Source organism: Daldinia loculata (assembly GCF_022478755.1).
Source record: "Daldinia loculata strain CBS 113971 unplaced genomic scaffold F4817scaffold_76, whole genome shotgun sequence".
Lineage (NCBI taxonomy): Eukaryota > Fungi > Ascomycota > Sordariomycetes > Xylariales > Hypoxylaceae > Daldinia > Daldinia loculata.
The window spans coordinates 140,057-158,119 of record NW_026054930.1 but is presented as its reverse complement, the minus strand read 5'-3'; the positions used below and the strand labels follow the sequence as shown (position 1 = coordinate 158,119).

General features: G+C 47.4%; 5 protein-coding genes across 5 annotated transcripts; 2 read left to right on the top strand and 3 right to left on the bottom strand.

Annotated features, from left to right (window-relative positions):
* Positions 1 to 239: 239 nt before the first annotated feature.
* Positions 240 to 1,663, bottom strand: F4817DRAFT_351393 (uncharacterized protein). Its single transcript, XM_049305076.1, has one exon. It carries the CDS (start codon positions 1,342 to 1,344, stop codon positions 694 to 696), a length of 651 nt encoding a protein of 216 aa, XP_049154726.1. The 5' UTR covers positions 1,345 to 1,663; the 3' UTR covers positions 240 to 693.
* A 539-nt stretch (positions 1,664 to 2,202) lies between these two features.
* F4817DRAFT_361865 (Zn-dependent exopeptidase) lies at positions 2,203 to 4,639 on the bottom strand (the record flags this gene model as incomplete). The annotated part of the gene is made up of 2 exons (XM_049306458.1): positions 2,203 to 4,254; positions 4,319 to 4,639. 2 exons carry the CDS (start codon positions 4,637 to 4,639, stop codon positions 2,203 to 2,205), a joined length of 2,373 nt encoding a protein of 790 aa, XP_049154725.1.
* A 1,816-nt stretch (positions 4,640 to 6,455) lies between these two features.
* On the top strand, positions 6,456 to 8,857 carry F4817DRAFT_274066 (MFS general substrate transporter). The gene is made up of 3 exons (XM_049299471.1): positions 6,456 to 6,729; positions 6,885 to 7,193; positions 7,247 to 8,857. Exons 2-3 carry the CDS (start codon positions 6,944 to 6,946, stop codon positions 8,641 to 8,643), a joined length of 1,647 nt encoding a protein of 548 aa, XP_049154724.1. The 5' UTR covers positions 6,456 to 6,729; positions 6,885 to 6,943; the 3' UTR covers positions 8,644 to 8,857.
* Positions 8,858 to 9,303: 446 nt separating this feature from the next.
* Positions 9,304 to 11,166, bottom strand: F4817DRAFT_320282 (IMP dehydrogenase; the record flags this gene model as incomplete). Its single annotated transcript, XM_049301165.1, has 2 exons — positions 9,304 to 10,442; positions 10,674 to 11,166. 2 exons carry the CDS (start codon positions 11,164 to 11,166, stop codon positions 9,304 to 9,306), a joined length of 1,632 nt encoding a protein of 543 aa, XP_049154723.1.
* Positions 11,167 to 11,628: 462 nt separating this feature from the next.
* F4817DRAFT_351387 (uncharacterized protein) lies at positions 11,629 to 17,779 on the top strand. Its single transcript, XM_049305075.1, has 2 exons — positions 11,629 to 16,968; positions 17,022 to 17,779. The coding sequence occupies exons 1-2, from the start codon at positions 12,167 to 12,169 to the stop codon at positions 17,410 to 17,412; spliced, it is 5,193 nt and encodes a 1,730-aa protein (XP_049154722.1). The 5' UTR covers positions 11,629 to 12,166; the 3' UTR covers positions 17,413 to 17,779.
* The last annotated feature ends 284 nt before the right edge of the window (positions 17,780 to 18,063 follow it).

The window sequence follows — 18,063 nt, the reverse complement described above, 5'->3', positions numbered from 1 at the left end:
ATAAAAAATATAAAATAATTATTTTAAAATTTATTAAATAAAAAATATTATAAAATTATATAATTATATATAAATAAAATTAATATATTAATAAAGATTTAATTAAATTAAAAAATATATATTTTAAATTATTTATAAATAGGTTAAAATCTTTTCTTGAAAAAAAGGGGAGAATTAAAGACTTTAAAACCTTAGAAAATTATTAGTAATCTTGATTATATTCCAAGCCTTTTACAGCCCTTGTTACAGTCCGGGACTATCAAGAAACTTCTGCGTGCCGCAGCTTTGAACTACCCAATATTACCCAGCCCTTACGGCACTCGTGACGTAACAAGGCATTTATGAGACATGCCTTAATGGCCTTGCATACATTCGTCGTATCTATTATATTCCCCCTCAACAATCTAGCCATCTCCACTACACGGGCCTTAGGAATCTGAAAGCCGGTCCGAAGACCAGGAAGAAATATTTAAATATTATCAGCAGAAGGTTAATAGAAAGAGATTTTCGCCTTTGCTCTATTTATTACTCCTAACCATCCTTGACATCATTTTTCATCCCGTCCTCATCCCGTCCTCATCAGCCAATAGCAAGTCGGGGCATCTTTAACCCATGTATCCCACAAACGCTTGGGGACGCCACCATTGTCTAGACCCCGCAACCAGTACTTTTTTAGTACGCTTAACTATTCCGCTATTTCTGGGGCCCTACACGAATCACCGCCAAACCACCATCTACCTTCTTGAGATAGAGACAGGGACGCTTGTAGATTAATGCACTGATGCAGTCGCACTCTTCATTGTCCAACAGACATGCACGTGAGTATCTCAAGAATGTGCCCTTCAAACATATCCATGTACCGGGCCGATACCATTCACAGTCCTCTAGGATGAAGCTCTTTATACACTTGATATCAGCTATGCCGACCTTAGAGATAACCTCGAGGAAGGCGTTGAAAATAACATCATGTTTCTCCGAATCCGGCGTGATCAGATCTAATAAAGTTATCAGATCGTAGATATGCTCATACCACTGCGGGCCGATTTCGTCATTGCTTCCTAGCTCAGGGCTTGATAATCGTGGTCGTTTTCGCCGTACGAAATGTCCGGACGATACCACCGTATCGTTTGTCCCATTGGCTGGCGCTTCGAGTTGTGCTGGCCGGTCACAAATGCCGCCGATAGGATCGGTAGATGATGTAGTGGATGCATTCTGCGATGGGGTTGAGAGATTGAATGAGACGGAGGCGTCCTGGACTCTGGCTTCAGAAACAGAGATGTTCATGTTAATAAGGCATTTCATGCTGCTGGGTATTTCGGGAGGCATTGTAGACAGGGATGACATCAGAATAGGGTATCAATGAGGTTAATTGATGCAGGTGAAGGAGGTTAATGCATATAGGGCTGCTTTTCATGTTGTGAGGCCATCCAGTCAGTTGTGGGATTAGAAAGGAAAGGCGAAGAGGTGACAGAATAAGAGGGGAATTTTAGAGCGGGTGATCAGTTAAGCTGAGGAAGTCGCAACACCCCTTGAGTCATGTCATGGGTATATGGAAGGTCCTACTAGTATAATTGAGGTTGTTTCATCATTCCCGTCTTAAGGCAGGTGGGTTAAGAAAGCCATTTCCATAACGACTACCCGTCACGTATACTTTGCCTTAGCCAGTTTTCATGAGTGGTATTGTACGGAAGGCACATATCTACATGTACCATGTATATGACCACTTCCGGAGTTCTATTATACCTAAAATAAGGAGGTAGGTAGTCACGTCAGTGCATAGCTGCTCTAGGGTTAGGCTTGGGGACATTGGCGTAGAACAACTTCCCGTAGAGATCAATCCCTCAATTTGCCAAAGATATCATGTGCCTATATACAACAAGGCCCCCTATACCCAGCATTACATACAGCTACATGCACCCATATTGAACCCTTTATGCACTACTTACTGTGCTTACATGTAAATCATATACTCCCCCACTGTGCAAAGGAGATTGCCATGACCATAGCAGATGTCGAGACATAACTAAGCCGACAAGTCATTATATGTAATTTTCCCTAGGGTTACCTAGGTATACAATCTTGATTCGTTAACGCTATCAACCTATTGACCTATCTAATATGATAGTCTCGTTCTGCTTATATATAAAACTGTCCTAATCTGAACTCGGACGGACACAATCCAAACTTTCGTGTACTATATCATTATTCAATCGTCTTGGTAGCAGTCTTGATGCAGTCATCAATAATATAAACCCACTTCGTGGCGTTCACGTAGTCTTCCTTATCGATGCTCTCATCGAGCCCAGGGAATACAGCCCCCGCATAGCCGGTCCAAACACCAGGTGCGAAAACAACGTGCTTGAACCAGGGCCGGCTGTCCAGACCAAGTTGGTATAGGAAGGCTCGCTCGATCTTCTTGTACTTGGTGTTGGTGGAGCGAATCTCGTGGAGCAGCTTAAGCTTGCTAAGCCATTTCCACCAGGGAAGTTGTTCATTCGCTTCTTTGGCCAATCTTTCCGACTTGGCATCAAGTTCAATGGCAGATTGCTTAAATGCATCTACAGATTGGTACAAGTGACTCAGTGTATTTTTCAGGGCGTCTGGATCACCTTTGACTTCAGTGCCGGCGGCACGGGCTCTGAACTCGAATATCTCCTTTTCAGTGGACGGCTTCGCTTGAGAAGTTGTCAGCTTCGTCTCAACCTTCTTGATATACTCTTCCAGCGCATTAGCATAATCCGTCGCGTTAAGAGAGAGGAGCGGCAAATCGGCTATCTTCGCGGTGATGAGGCCGAGGACCTGCGCCATTGTTCTGTGATACACAAAGTCAGGGTCGCCAAACTCGGACATCCAATGGAAGCTATCGTAATTGCTATGGTAATGGTAGATCGGAGAATTGCCGGTCTCCTGATTGAAACCGATGTCAAGGCTAGGTATTCCGGCAAAGTCCTGGAAGGCTGTAAAGTCGCTACCGCTTCCTATTGTACTTATCCGTCCATCCCAGAGATCACGTACGGTCTGGCCCTTGATGGTCTGATTGGGCGACTGTACCGAAGCGGTCACATCATAAATTAGCTTGTGGAGCAGAGGAGCGGCCGAGGCAGAGAAAATCGGACCACGAACGCCAACGTCGACGTTGATGTAGGCGACGTTTGCGGCTGTTAGCCACGGTAGATACTCCTCTACCCACTCAGTGCTACCGACTAAACCGTATTCTTCTCCATCCCAACTGGCGAAGACTATGGTTCGCAGGGGCTTCCAACCCTTTTCCAAAGCCTTGCCAAAACTGCGAATAGCCTCATTCAGAACGGCAGACCCGCTGTTGGGATCACCAGCGCCACCAGCTACCCATGCATCGCGATGATTGCCCACCACAATGACCTCGTCGGGGATGGTACCGTTGATAATGCCAATTACATCCCACATAGGCGTTATAGTATATTCCTGTTCGTTGTATAGATTGAGTACAAGGTCATCCGGCGAGGGCCCGATATTATACTCGACTCCTTTGTAATCAAGACCAGTATTCCTGGTCCAATATTGGCCGAAATCTTTAGCGCGAGGGCCAATTCCGTTCAGAGCTTTTAGAATCGGTAGGGCTTCCAAGTAAGATATCGGCAAGGATGGAATGCTTGGTATAGCTCCATCAACCGGCGCTCGGGGCACACCTGGTTTGGAAGGATAGCCGGGAGTTGTTGGATCTCCCGGCGCGACACTGAGGAATTGGACGCTGCCACGTTGAACACTGCTAGGATTCCGCGCAGGACCGTTCGGGTATGTATCGTACCCATTTGCCTCGGTAGTCTCACCATCGTCACCTGGATCCGTGAAAATAACAACACCGATCATACCGAGCTCCTGAGCCCGCTTGACTTTCAACCCTCGGAAGATACCTCCATAACGAGCAACGGCAATTTTACCCTCGAGGCTGACATTAGCTTTGACGAGGTCTTCAAAGTCCCAGTATGTACCGTAGTTCACGTAAACATATGAGCCGGTAACGTTCCCGCTCGCGGAATAGCCATGGAATGTTGGGATACTCTCCTCTAGCTGCGATGTTGGGTCTTCTTCGAGCACGTCTTCTTCTAAAGTGGCTTCGAAGGCTACTTTCCAAGCTTCAGGATCAACGTCATCTGACTTGGCCTTCTCTAGGAGAGCGAGTCTATGGTCGACCGGGTAATTTATGTACGTCTCATACGCTACGACATCAGACTGAATCCCCCATTCGTTCCATCGGTCGCGTGTCCATTCCGCCTACAATGTATTTAAAGCTAAGGATTTCGATCTTATACTTATATCTAAATCAAGGGAGTCTTACCTGAGATAAGTTCTTGCCAGCTAGATGGGGGCCGGATGTGTAATACTTGCTCCACTCGGTAGCCTTAGATGAACTTGGAGTTTCTAAGAGTATGGTTTGGAGCTCTTCATATGTGACGCGGTTCTTATGGTGGCCGGGCCATCCGTGATGAGTGTCATGCTGAGGCGCGAAAACAACGGTGATGATAAAAGTGATGAAAAGAGTAATAAGAGATGAGCCTAGAGCGATGGTGCAGAACCGGCGAATGATTTGATGAGGGTATCTTTGTCGTGGTGGGCCGACAGTAACAGTGGTGATTAACGGTGTATACTCATTGGCCATCTTGTCATCGTGAAGGCCGAGATCAGACTGGGCCAAGGGCATGATGAATATGAGATGGCGTTGAGTTGAGAGCGGTGACAACGAAGCTGCGAATGGCCGCTCTTAGGAATGTTAGGTTGTGTGTCGCCACTCCGACGTAATGAACGTAATGAACCCCGGAAATGTTGCAATCAAGTTCGGCTATGTTCCAGCCTTATCTATGTGGGGCCGGACTAAGACCTCGGAGTTGTACCTCATTAAGCCCGATCCCATAATAGCTATCAGTTACCTAACAATGATTGGCTATTCTGTTTTGCACTTAAGTCTAGCTTAATAATTGAAGTTTGTTAGTGTATACATATGAACAGGCAACTCTATCGATAATAATATTTACTTTCATTCGGGAAGGTAATATAGAGAATGCCCATAAAATCGAAAACAATGCATTATTACAGGCGAGCCCGAATGTGGCTGCGGTAACTTGCATGATTGAGGGTGTACAAACGGGTGTGTCCTACCAAGTATTTTGTAGTTGTCTGGTTCGTATGATTTCATACATCGTCCTTAGCCAATATATCAACCAACAGGGCTCAAGTAAAGCTATCATCTTGTGCGAGCTGGAGTATTAGATCTACAAGTCTGGAGCAGCCGCATTATACATCTTGAAGGAGCTCAGGCTTAACCTACATGGTGGATTACATAACCTAACCTAGTGGATTACCTGCGGGGCGGGAGACTACAGGAGGAGTTATATTTTGGCCAATGAATCTCCTACCTTTCTAATAAAAATGGAGCGCATTCAAGCCTCATAAGCAATAATATCCTTGTTGCAGCGAAGATCCCCTTCCCTCGCATGATCAGGAGGCTGGACGTTGGCGTGTGACCTTTTTAATTTTGGCTTCCTTTCAAATTCGCTAAACCCGTAAAGTTGTTACCGGATCACATTCTACGACATCCGACACCGGACATTTCGAGGCAGCACTTTTGCGTTCCCTTGATACATCGATCTTGGGTGTTCTCTACAAAATCTAGTGGAACATGCAGCGGATGGCGAGGGAGTCTATTTCCGATTCGTAGGCTCGATGTCTCCGGATAGGTCGAAGGCGGGGTCTTTCTTTAAAGACCTTTGTTTCGTCACGATTGAAGGGAAGAAAAAAAAAGCTTTTTACGTACATGCAGCACGCCTTACGCCTCTTAGCCCCTTAGGGAAAAGAGGCAGGTCCACTGCTACCGGGTTGTAATTCAGGACTCGGGATGCAACATGCGGTAAGCGTCGAATCAGAGGCGGTATTCACGGCGTACGAGCCGTCGCGACGGCGTGCTACTACCTTCGGCTTAGCCTTTCTGTATGTAGAACAGAACTCGCATACAGGGAATATACACATACATACATACATACATGTGCAGGGTAACAAGCGCCGATGTACCCATGGCCTAGACATGTTCGGTACGAGATGTGGGTGTCGTCGGGTAGCATTTTCCTCAACGTCTCTTTTATGTTAATAAAGGTGTTGTTCCCCGCTACTTCACGATACCTACATGATTGATTTATCTTTTCCATCTTGGTTGGCCGGTTGTGTGTAACTGTTCCCCGTTCTTTAACTCTCCAGTCTTAAGAGAATAATACATGGACGTGGCGGCTGCTGTGTGGGAGTCTTAACGCTTTAGTTTTTTTTTTTTTTTTCTCTCTCTTTCTTTTTGGACGGGATCCTCGCCCCTCTTATCCCGACAATAAGAGAACCGGCTAATCCCAGTTTCCTTAGACTTTCAAGTCTTCGTCCTTAAACTCGCTTTCTTATTCTATCTTCCAATACGGAACGGACGAAAATGACTAATAGGAAACATGCCCCGAAATTGCCAGCCCAGCAACTGGCCATATTGGGTGAGCTTGGATCTTTCTCTTGCCTACTTTTCGTCGTTTTTTTTTTTTCGTGAACGAGTCTGTTATGCGATAACTATCTGTCAGAGGAGCCTAGTTGTCAGACGGGTCTTATCCGGGATGTTATATTATACAGATCTATTATCTTGCTTAAAATATATCGCTGGTTTGTCTCTGTGCTGGGGACTGTTTGGCCTACTCATGTTGCTATGCTTCCCCGTGATATGTTGAAGTATGGCACCAATTCGTATCTCATAAACTTCTGGACTGGTTAGATTTTAGCGGAAATGGGAATAGGCGACGAGGCGCTCATAGTTGGATCATGATATTGCGCATAGCTAGATCATTACACCTTCTTTTCAAAATCCGAGCTAATTCTCTTTCTAGCTATTGCACGGTTCGCCGAACCGATCGCTTACACGTCCGTCTTTCCGTACCTCCCTGAGATGATATCCAGTTTCGGCGTCGAAAGAAAAGAGATCGCGAAATGGGCCGGTATTACCAGCTCGGTATTTTCCCTTGCGCAGAGCTTGACAGCTGTGGCTTGGGGTAGAGCCTCAGACCGGCTAGGGAGGAAACCTGTCATTCTGGCTGGACTCTTTTTTACGATGATCGGTTTCATAGTTTGGGGCATGTCAACGAGTTTACCAATGGCGATTACTGTTCGCATTATGATGGGGGCTGGTAATGGAAATGGTACGTGTTTGTCGTTAGGGAATATCAGAACTTCTCCATACTAATTGGTGTAGTTGGGATTATTCGAACCATGGTTGCAGAGATGGTTACAGAGAGGGAACTCCGGCCAAAAGCATTCTCGATCATGCCGTTAGTCTGGAGCGTCGGGTCAGTGTTCGGTCCAGCTTTCGGCGGCCTATTTGCGAAGCCTGCCGACCAATGGCCTGGAACTTTTGGCAACATCGCTTTCTTTAAAAATTACCCATTCGCTTTCCCGAACTTGATAGGTTCCGTCTTCTTTTTGATATCTCTTACGACTGGATTTCTCTTCCTCAAAGAAACCCTTCATAGCAAACGCAACTCTCAGGACTGGGGTCTAGTTCTTGGCGAGCGTTTCTTGAATGTTTTCAGGAGTCACCCGCGTCGACGGGTTCAGCGTCGCCAGCGACATTCCGTACAGGATAATGAAATATCAGCACCGCTGTTGGATTCGAACGCGCCCTTGAAAACGGCTAATGTTACTGTTGTCGAATCGAGGATCGAAAAGCATAAACCTTTACCTCTTCTTTCGGTGTTCACTCGTCAGAGCGTTATCAATCTTGTCGCGTACACAATCCTAGCTCTACACTCGGTTTCGTTCGACCAAGTTTTGCCCGTATTCTTAAATTATCCACCACAAGAACATACACCTGAGAATACGTCGCTTCCTTTCGTTTTCAGTGGCGGTTTTGGGTTGACTCACACGCATATTGGTACTATCTTCGCGGGTGAAGGCATCATATCTGGTTTGGTCCAATTTCTGGTCTTCCCGCCGCTATGCACCCACTTTGGCATATTGAATTGCTACAAGGCTTCCGTTCTTGTCTTCCCAATTGTCTACATTCTCACACCGTTTACAGTGCTTGTAGAGGGTACTGTAATGCGCTATACCGCATTATGCATCCTCCTAACTCTGAAAACATTCGCTGTCATTGTCGGGTTCCCCTGCACTACCCTTCTACTTACCAATAGCGCCAAGAGCCTAAGTGTCCTAGGGACGTTAAACGGTTTTGCGACTACGTTTAGTGCCCTTGGCCGAGCTACTGGTCCTGCTATGACGGGTGCTGTTTTCACATATGGCGTAAAACGGGGTATGATTGGTCTGCCATGGTGGCTCATAGCTGTTATAGCGATCCTAGGTGCCGTACCTGCATGGACGATCATCGAAGGCGAGGGGCCAAGTGATGTTGGTTCTTCATCTGACAGCGAGGATGAGGATGATACTGAGGTTGATAGCGAGCTCGCCATCGATGACGCCGAGTTTAGAACTAGTCAGGCCAGCACTATTGTCGTGTCAGAACAGCCGCAGCTAACGGAGGATGCTCCGTTAATAAGTAGCGTCAAGACTTCACAGGCTAGTAATGGCTACGGGGCGCTGGAAACTGGAGATAGCTCATCTCAGGTTACTCGAGGGAGCGACACCACGGCTTAGTTTAGTATATAACGGTCTCGATATTGGTTGCGAATAGACCCAAAAATAGGGACGAGTTGGTTAGACGGTATTTAAAGTGAGATATCCTACATGATCGAATAAACAAGGGTATAGACGAAGCAGCAGCAACGTCATAATCATTGTCTTCATTATCGGGAGGCGTTACGGACTCAAAAATGGATTTAGGATTAACCGGGGCCAAGTAGTATTGTTAACATTTGGTAGCATCATCATGTTCGAAAACTGATGCTCGTTATCTTGTATCAAATATGAATATCATGTATCAAATTATCGAACTGCTTTTATTCAACCGATTTGATCCATGCCTGTGTATCCCAGATGCTCATAAAAAATGACATGAATTCCCCCCTCTCGAGTCGCCGTAGCCTAACCTGACCTGACCTGACCCCTTTAGCCATAAAACGCCTATGAAGGAGATGAAGCTACCGCGCATCATCATGCAATATAAAGCTATCAAGAGGTATCACTTTGTTTTTGTTTTCCGCACCAAAGACTATCTGAGAAAATCATTACGTCCTGACCGTTCCGTAATTATCAATTTTCGTAAGTCCCATACCAACCTGCCCAGTTTGTCATCAAGCCATAACTAGGCAATTTTCACTCATCCACACTAGCCCCTCCTTTTCCATACTGACCTTATCAAGCATAGAGTTTCTTCTCGTAACTCTCCATGTTCACACCGCCCTCTAGTTGTGCGCTAGCAGTGCGAATCTCAAACCGGAGGGTCCCGTTGGCTGCGCTTTCGTGCATCTCTTTCAAACTTCGCATACCGCAATCCTGCAGCGAGTGTTTCAGACCCGCTGCTAGATACGGTACGAACTTGTTGATCGACCCACGATGCGCCACAGCGCCAGAGACACCTTGAGCAACAAGGACGCTGTCTCCCTCGCTAAAGTACCGGGCGGTACCCGCGTTACTAGCCTGGCTATTCTTACTGCCAGCACCGGCCTTCTTATCTTGCATAGCGTCGATACTACCCATACCACGGTATGCCTTAACCAGCTTACCTTCACGTGAGACGAATGAAGTGCCCGGCGACTCGGTTGTGCCTGCGAGCAAACCACCCATCATGACGGTGGAAGCACCGAGAGCAAGACCCTTGACGATATGGCCGACATTTTGGACACCACCGTCTGCGATGCAAGGCACTCCAAATTTAGCGGCGAAGGCGGAAACGGAGTACACCGCAGCTGCTTGGGGACGGCCCACGGCCATGACCTCCTGCGTAATGCAAGCGCTTCCACTGCCCATTCCGATTCTTAGTCCATCAACTCCTGCGGCAATCAGGTTTGCGGCCTGCTCCCGAGTCACTACGTTTCCGCCAATGACATCGAGGCCGGGGTACTCCTGTTTGATCCATTTGACCATGTCGATCTGGTACATGCTGTTACCCTGACTGCTGTCTAGGACAACAATGTCAAGTCCCGCATCGACGAGCTTCTTCAAGCGAATCTTATCCTCTGGACGGGTACCGATCGCGGCAGCGCAGATAAGCTGCTTCGAGTCGGGAAGCTTAGACGCAAGTGGGAAGTGCAAATTCTTGGTCAAGTCGGAACGGGAGATCATGGACACGAGGTTGAAATCCTTGTCAACGATAGGCAGTTTGCCTTTCCTGGACTTGGCAAGGATCTTGTTCGCCTCAGGAAGGGTGACACCTAACTGGGCAGTGACTAGGTCGGTTACCATAACTTTATCGACCGTTTGGCGGAGGTCATCCTCGAATTGAAGATCGCGGTTCGTGACAATGCCTAGGAGCTTGGAACCAAGCTTCCCAGATTCTATGGGCTCTAGTTAGCTTAGATCCCATACCAAGGTTGGAAGGTCAAAAAAGTTTTTGGAATTCACATCATCATAAAGAGCATAATTGATTCCCCATGACATTTCTGTCTATACGGTGGAACGAAAGTTAAAATATTAGGTTTGTAATCATAAGATGTGATATATGCACTCGGCCGTAGGGGGACGAGATCAGGCGGGACGAGAACCATAGAAAAAAAGATTAGACATACCAGTAACAGGGAAACCACCGAAACCCCATTTCTCCTTGAGGGCCTTGGCTTCCTCAACAGTGGTCTCCTTGCTAATGACGACAGGGTCGACAATGAAGCCGTTTTCATATCTCTTGACTTTCTTCACCATGTCGGCTTGGGCGTCTGGTGAGCAGTTGTGGTGGATGACACCAAGACCACCTTGTAGCGCCATATGAATGGCCATCTCATGCTCAGTAACAGTATCCATAGGCGATGAGACGAAAGGGGTTTTCAGTGTGATTCTCTTGGTAATAGGCGAGTCAAGTCCGACTTCTGAAGCAGGGAAACCAATGTAACCAGGCAAGATCAAGAAATCATTGTATGTCAAGCCACCGCGCTGCTTGGTGTCAACAAGATCCTCAATACCGAGACCATCGCGAGATTGGTACTCTTTCAACGCCTCAACAGCGTTGGAGTAATCAAGGAACTTAGAACTGCCATTGACAGAAACGGATCCATTAATAGACGGCATCTTGATTAAAGAGACTTAGGAGGTGTGAGGTCGAAGACAACGTCGAGAAATGAAATTGACCTGTCGACGAATTGAACGATGTTCTTCTTCCCGAGAAAAAGGAAGAAGAAAAAGTTCAAAGCCTCGAGGAGCTCACCAAAAATTTTTGTGTTCTTCCTGCGGGGTCCCTGCACAAACTTTAGGTACAGTGCGGGGCTCTCATGTTAATGCGCAACCTTGTCGTAACTTATTTTTACGCGTCAAGTCTATATGGAAAGCAAGTTTCATACTAGTACCCTAGATTTTTAACCAATGATAGTTCACAATTGGGGAATCCACATAATCTACCTATTTTATCTGTGACTGCAGCATTTGTGGCTGACACACTACCCCGTCCGTGGCGCGGATTGTGGTTGGTCAAGTGAGGGGCAGACACATTGCCCGTTGCTCCCCACCCGAATAAATAAACAAACTTCCAGAAACAGGATTACAGGTCACATCGGTTTTTTGGTTCCCTCAAGCTCCGTCACCCGTCAACCAAACAAGTAAGGCTGAATTCAGGCCGCTCCCCGTTGACCGGTGTTTAATTGTTTAATTGAAAGATGATTTTCTACATCACACTCTTCTTCTCAACAACATTGTAGGAAATATCCTACTTCCAATGAGTGCGCTGAGGGCGCGCGTTCTCCGAGACCAGGCCAATAATCAAGGAAATAGTTTTGTGTTACCGGATATGTTTCCCACCTTTTCCCACTAATACATACCTCTCACCTTGGGTATCCTCGCTTTCGTACCTTTGTTTACAACTCACTTCGAGGTTCGAATAAGGCAGATAAGACCGGCTGCCAGCAACTCCAGATTACGACCTGGTATCGCATACGATAATCATTACTACTTCAACTACGACTACACCCTAATATACTTCAGCTCCGATAGCTGTGATGCGGACTCCAATATCGGACAGTGGTATAATTCAACTTGACGTAGAGCAATATCATCGCATACTGGTTTAGTAGTCGACATGTCGAACAGGCCTCATCCTCTCCGTCAATCATATACTGTTGACTACACAACGGCCAATTCTATCAATCGCCAACTGTCAGCCGCTTCATCGTCTGCATCGTCTGGTTACTCCGCCAATTCTAATAATACTGATCCTTCTGACTTTGGGCCACCCAGCGCAGCATCATCGATAACTTCGAACAGCTATGGCAGACCCATCGCTACACATAAACGTGGTATGAGCGAAACTGCACTTCGGCATTCCTCACCGCGATCAAGTATACATGATGAGCCTAAGGCGAACCCGGAAATCATGTATAACTTGGCCAGGCAATCTTTACGCCCGCTCCCGCAGCCACCTGCTTCAGGACAGCAACTCGAAAAACCCAAGACACCCCCACGTCGCGACCGCCAAGAGCGCGGGCAGAGTATTGACATCGGCAAGCTTTCTCTATACAAGGAGAAAACTTCCCCTACTCCCCAAAGCAAGTCGCCAAATACCCGGCCTACTTCCATGGTGCTCACACGATCCGATGTTATACGCCCAAGTTTACCCGGGAGCCCGACGCACTCCTCTCATCTCGTAGCCCATCCCACTACTCTCGCCGCTCCCGACTTACAACAGATGGGTCGCTCCTCCACAAACCAACTGCGTACCTTATCCAAGTTAGCCCAGGATAGTTCTGCCGATGAATTCGCCCTTACTTCCCAGGCCCAGGAGGTGGTCGGCCTGCGTGGACGACGAAGACTGCAGCGAGCAGGCAATGCGAATGGCTCTAGGAGTGGACAACGCAGTGATCGCTATGGATTCGAAGGGCGCAACTGGATGGATAAGCAAAGACAATTTCTCCAAGCATACGAATATCTCTGCCACATCGGCGAGGCAAAAGAGTGGATTGAGGATGTTATTCAACGTCAGATTCCACCTATTGTTGAGTTAGAAGAAGCTCTGAGAGATGGTGTCACCTTGGCTGAGGTTGTAGAAGCTCTGAACCCTACTCGACGATTTCGCATATTCCGAAACCCGCGACTTCAGGCAAGACACTGGGATAACGTGGCTGCTTTTTTCCGGTACCTAGATGAGGTTGAGATGCCTGATTTATTCCGATTCGAACTGATTGACCTTTACGAAAAGAAGAACATCCCCAAGGTCATATACTGCATACACGCCCTAAGTTGGCTTTTATTCCGGAAGGGTATTGTAGATTTCAGGATAGGCAATCTGGTTGGCCAACTGGAGTTTGAACATCATGAGCTGGAGGCTATGCAAAAGGGTCTCGACAAGCTCGGTGTTAATATGCCTAGCTTCGGGAACATGGGCGCGGACTTCGGCGTGGAGCCAGCGCCTGAGCCTGAGCCTGAAGAGACTGAAGAGGAACGAATCGACCGCGAACTGTCCGAAAACGAGGCCGCCGTCCTCGACCTCCAGGCGCAGATGCGAGGTGCTATGCTTCGACTGCGGCTTGGCCACATGATGCAGGGACTATGGGACTCGGAAGACTGGCTCATTGACCTCCAAGCGCGCATTCGCGGCGACTGGACCCGCCAAGTTATAGGGTATAGATTGGAGATGCGCAAGTTTGCTATCAATCTTCAGAGTGCTGCTCGTGGATTCCTGGCCCGAAATAGAATGGCACGTAGAGAACACTATTGGAAGAGCAAGGAAAAAGATATCACGATACTACAGAGCTTGGTACGGGCCGCAAAAGTTCGTGACGATGTACGAGAAACTCGATCTCAATTATCACGGGCGGATGGTCCTATACGAAGCATTCAAGCTGTGTTCCGAGGCCAACTAGCACGCAAAAAGTTCCTTTCCCAGCAGCAGGAGACGACTCGTATGTCCGGTCCGGTATTGCAGCTTCAGTCCGCAATACGGGGAATGCTGGCGCGGGAAAAATTTAGTCAAGATCTTTACTCCCTTGGAGAAGAAACCCAAGCCATTACCGGTCTTCAGTCCGCGATACGAGGAATGTTAGCGCGGGAGAAAGTTAGCCGAGATCTCTATTCCCTTGGAGAAGAAACCCAAGCCGTTGCCGGTCTTCAGTCCGCGATACGAGGAATGCTAGCGCGAGAGAATGTTAGCCGAGATCTCTACTCCCTTGGAGAAGAGACTGAAGCCGTTACTAGTTTGCAGGCTGCAGTCAGGGCGATGCTGACGCGAAATCATATCCACGAACAACGCGAGGCGCTCGCTAGCTTTGGTCCAAAATGGGAGTCACTTCAGTCGATCTGCCGCGGCAATTTACTTCGACAAGATATTCAGGCAACAAAAGCTGACCTAGCGCAACATATCCCTGAGATTGGAGCTCTGCAAGCTCATATTCGCGCAGCGGCAGTACGCCGGGATATTACCGAAACGCTGGATGCTTTGGGTGACAATGAACCATCCATACTTGAGCTTCAATCACTAGCTCGAGGCATGCTCGAACGACTGCGGATCACTGCGGATCTCGACTCTCTTGAAAGCCACGCTATGAGTATCACAGATCTTCAGGCTCAGATCCGTGGGTCCCTGTTTAGAGAGCAGCACTCTCTGCTTCTTGATGAACTACAAACGCACGAAGACGAAATTGTCTCATTACAATCCCTTATCCGAGCCATGCTCCTGCGTAGCGATATCGGTCAACTGCTAGCCGAACTTGACGAACACGAAGAATCTATAGCTGAATTGCAATCCTTAGCCAAAGGCTTTGTTGTTCGACAGCAGTTTGCCGCCAAGAAGAAACACTTCGAAGAAAACATGCAGAAGGTGGTCAAGATTCAAAGTTTCGTTCGCGCTAAGCTCCAGGGAGAGGCATACCGAAGCCTCACGACCGGAAAAAACCCACCAGTTGGTGCAGTGAAGAACTTCGTACATCTTCTTAATGACAGCGACTTTGATTTCAACGAAGAGATAGAGTTCGAAAGACTACGAAAAACAGTGGTTCAACAAGTTCGGCAGAACGAGATGCTTGAGCAATATATCGATCAGTTGGATATTAAAATCGCTCTGTTGGTGAAGAATAAGATCACTCTTGACGAAGTCGTCCGACATCAAAATACCTTCGGTGGACACACTAGCAGTCTCTTAGCCAACGCCTCTATTGCTTCGGCCAATCAGTTCGACCTAAAAGCTCTCAACAAGAGCTCGAGAAAGAAGCTAGAGTCCTATCAGCAATTATTTTTCAACCTCCAAACTCAGCCACAGTACCTAGCGCGACTTTTCAGACGACTGAGAGAATTAGGTACAGCTGAGAAGGAGTGTAAGCGTATCGAACTTCTCATGATGGGACTTTTCGGCTATGCACAAAAGAGACGAGAAGAATACTACCTGCTCAAGCTCATCGCAAGATCGATACGGGAAGAGGTGGACGCGTGTAACTCTATCCAAGAGTATCTTCGCGGAAACTTCTTCTGGTCGAAGCTACTAGGGAATTATTGTCGGTCGCCACGAGACAGGAAATATCTCAGGGACCTACTCGGCCCATTGATACGAGACAATATCGTTGAGGATCCCGCTTTAGATCTAGAGAGCGACCCGATGCAAATATACAGATCTGCCATCAATAACGAAGAGCTACGCACCGGTCGCCCCAGCCGGAGGCCACTCGACATAACCCGAGATCTAGCAATCAAGGACCCGGAAACGCGCGAGTTATTTATTGACCACCTCCGAGATCTCAGAGAAATCTCGGATCAATACTTCCTCGCCCTAGAGGATCGTCTTACCCGAATGCCCTACGGCCTGCGGTTTATCTGCCGGCAGATGTTCGAAGCATTATGCCAACGCTTTCAGCGTGAGCCTCAACACCATGTGCTCCAAATTGTTGGCAATTGGATTTGGCGTTTTTACCTACAGCCTGCGTTGGTTAACCCTGAGCAGGTGGGTGTGATCGAGAAGACTCTGAGCCCTCTTCAAAAGCGCAATCTAGGCGAGGTTGCTAAAGTCCTTGGCCAAATCTGCTCGGGCCGTCCGTTCGGCGGTGAGAATATCTACCTACAGCCTCTTAATGCCTTTGTAGGGGAGTCGATCGAGCGACTTGCTCATATCACGAACAACTTGATCTCCGTTGCGGATGCTGAAAACAAATTTGATATCGACGAGTTCAATGATCTCTACGCCAAGAACCGACCCACGCTATATATCAAAATGACGGATATCTTTGCAATCCATTCTCTCGTAGCACACGAGATACCGACTCTCTGCCCCAACCGCGACGATGTCCTTCGTGAGATCTTGCAAGACCTCGGAAGTGCGAAGAACAATGAGAGTGAAATGAATGCGTCTGGGTCTTCCGACATCCAGATGTTTTTGACGCCTAAGCTCCATGATGTTGAAGATCCGGAGGCGGATATCAAGGCTCTTTTTATGGAGACTAAGCGCTGCATCCTGTACATTATTCGTGTGCAGACGGGCGCTAACCTTCTCGAAATCCTTGTCCGCCCGCCCACCCAAGAAGACGAACACAAATGGCAATCACTCCTAAGGGAAGATTTCGCGTCTAATAGCAATACCAAGGGAGCGTACTCGGACGTCAACATGGTCGATGTAACGCGAATGTCATACTACGACATGAAGCGCAATGCTCTAGAAAACATCATGCACCTAGAACAGATGGGGCGAATTACAAAACATAATTACTACCAAGACATTTTGAATGCTATCGCGCTGGATATTCGTACGAAGAGTCGCCGTAGAATACAACGTCAACGAGAGTTGGAAGGAGTACGGCTCACTCTCGGGAATCTACACGAGAAGGCCGAGTACCTAGAACAGCAGCGCAAGAGTTACGATGACTATATCGAGCAGGCCATGGCTACGCTGCAGAAGAATAAAGGGTAAGATGATTAAAATCCTCTATAGATACGCTGTGCTAACAAGAAGGGTATAGGAAAAAGCGATTCCTCCTTCCGTTCACGAAACAGTACAATCACCAACGAGAGCTTGAGCGTTCAGGCCGTGTTCCCAAATTTGGCTCTTATAAGTATAGTGTACGTGCTCTTGCCGAGAAGGGTGTTGTCGTGTCTTGGCAATGCGTATCGGAACGCGATTGGAGTAATATCAACCTTACCATCTCGTGCGACGAGGTAGGCGTGTTTAATCTCGAGGGTAGCCGGGGCCATATCCAGATTCCAGGAGCGAGCGCCCTCATCCCGATCGAGGATCTCCTACAGGCGCAGTTCGAGTCTCACCAGTTTATGAATGTGTTCGAGGGTAACTTGAGACTCAATGTCAATATCCTCCTGCATTTGTTGTACAAGAAGTTCTATCGGACGCAATAAGCCGTAGAGCTGGTGCTCTATGGAAGAATTGCGTGGAAATGTCTGGTGCTTAAAAGGTAGTCGTCTGCGACGAAGGATATGACGGAGCAAGGGGGATAGGATGCATGGTACTCGGTCAAAGGGGGACAATGGTGTTTTGTAAGGCGACGTGTTGCTCCTGCGGGTTCGGATTAAGAATTACGAGAGATATATGCTGATGGGATTGGTTGGGAATAGGTATTGGAACTCGACTTTGTTCTTCGCAACTCTTGGTACCTTAAGTTGATACCGGCGGCGGCGAATCAGATAGCATGTTTATGTACTTAGGGCTAGACTCATGATGTTATGGCAATGAGACCGCATTTGTAATTGACTTGATTTCCCCCGATCCTGGTATGTTTTATGGCCTCTAGCTGCCCACCGATAATAGGTTTGGGTTGGATTATTTGATTTCGTGAATGTGCCCAGCCAAGATCAGCTCAGCTGTAAGATAGAAATTGTCCGATATAGTTACTAAAAGTGATAGTTACGACTGAATTAACTCTTAAATGGGGTCACTATTGCTTTTGGTTTAATAGTGTTTGATATTGAACTTTTAAGATATCCGCAGGCCTCGTGTCTCATGCCTTTCTAGAACGTGCCGTTACAAATCAAGTGCTGTGCTTCCTTTCG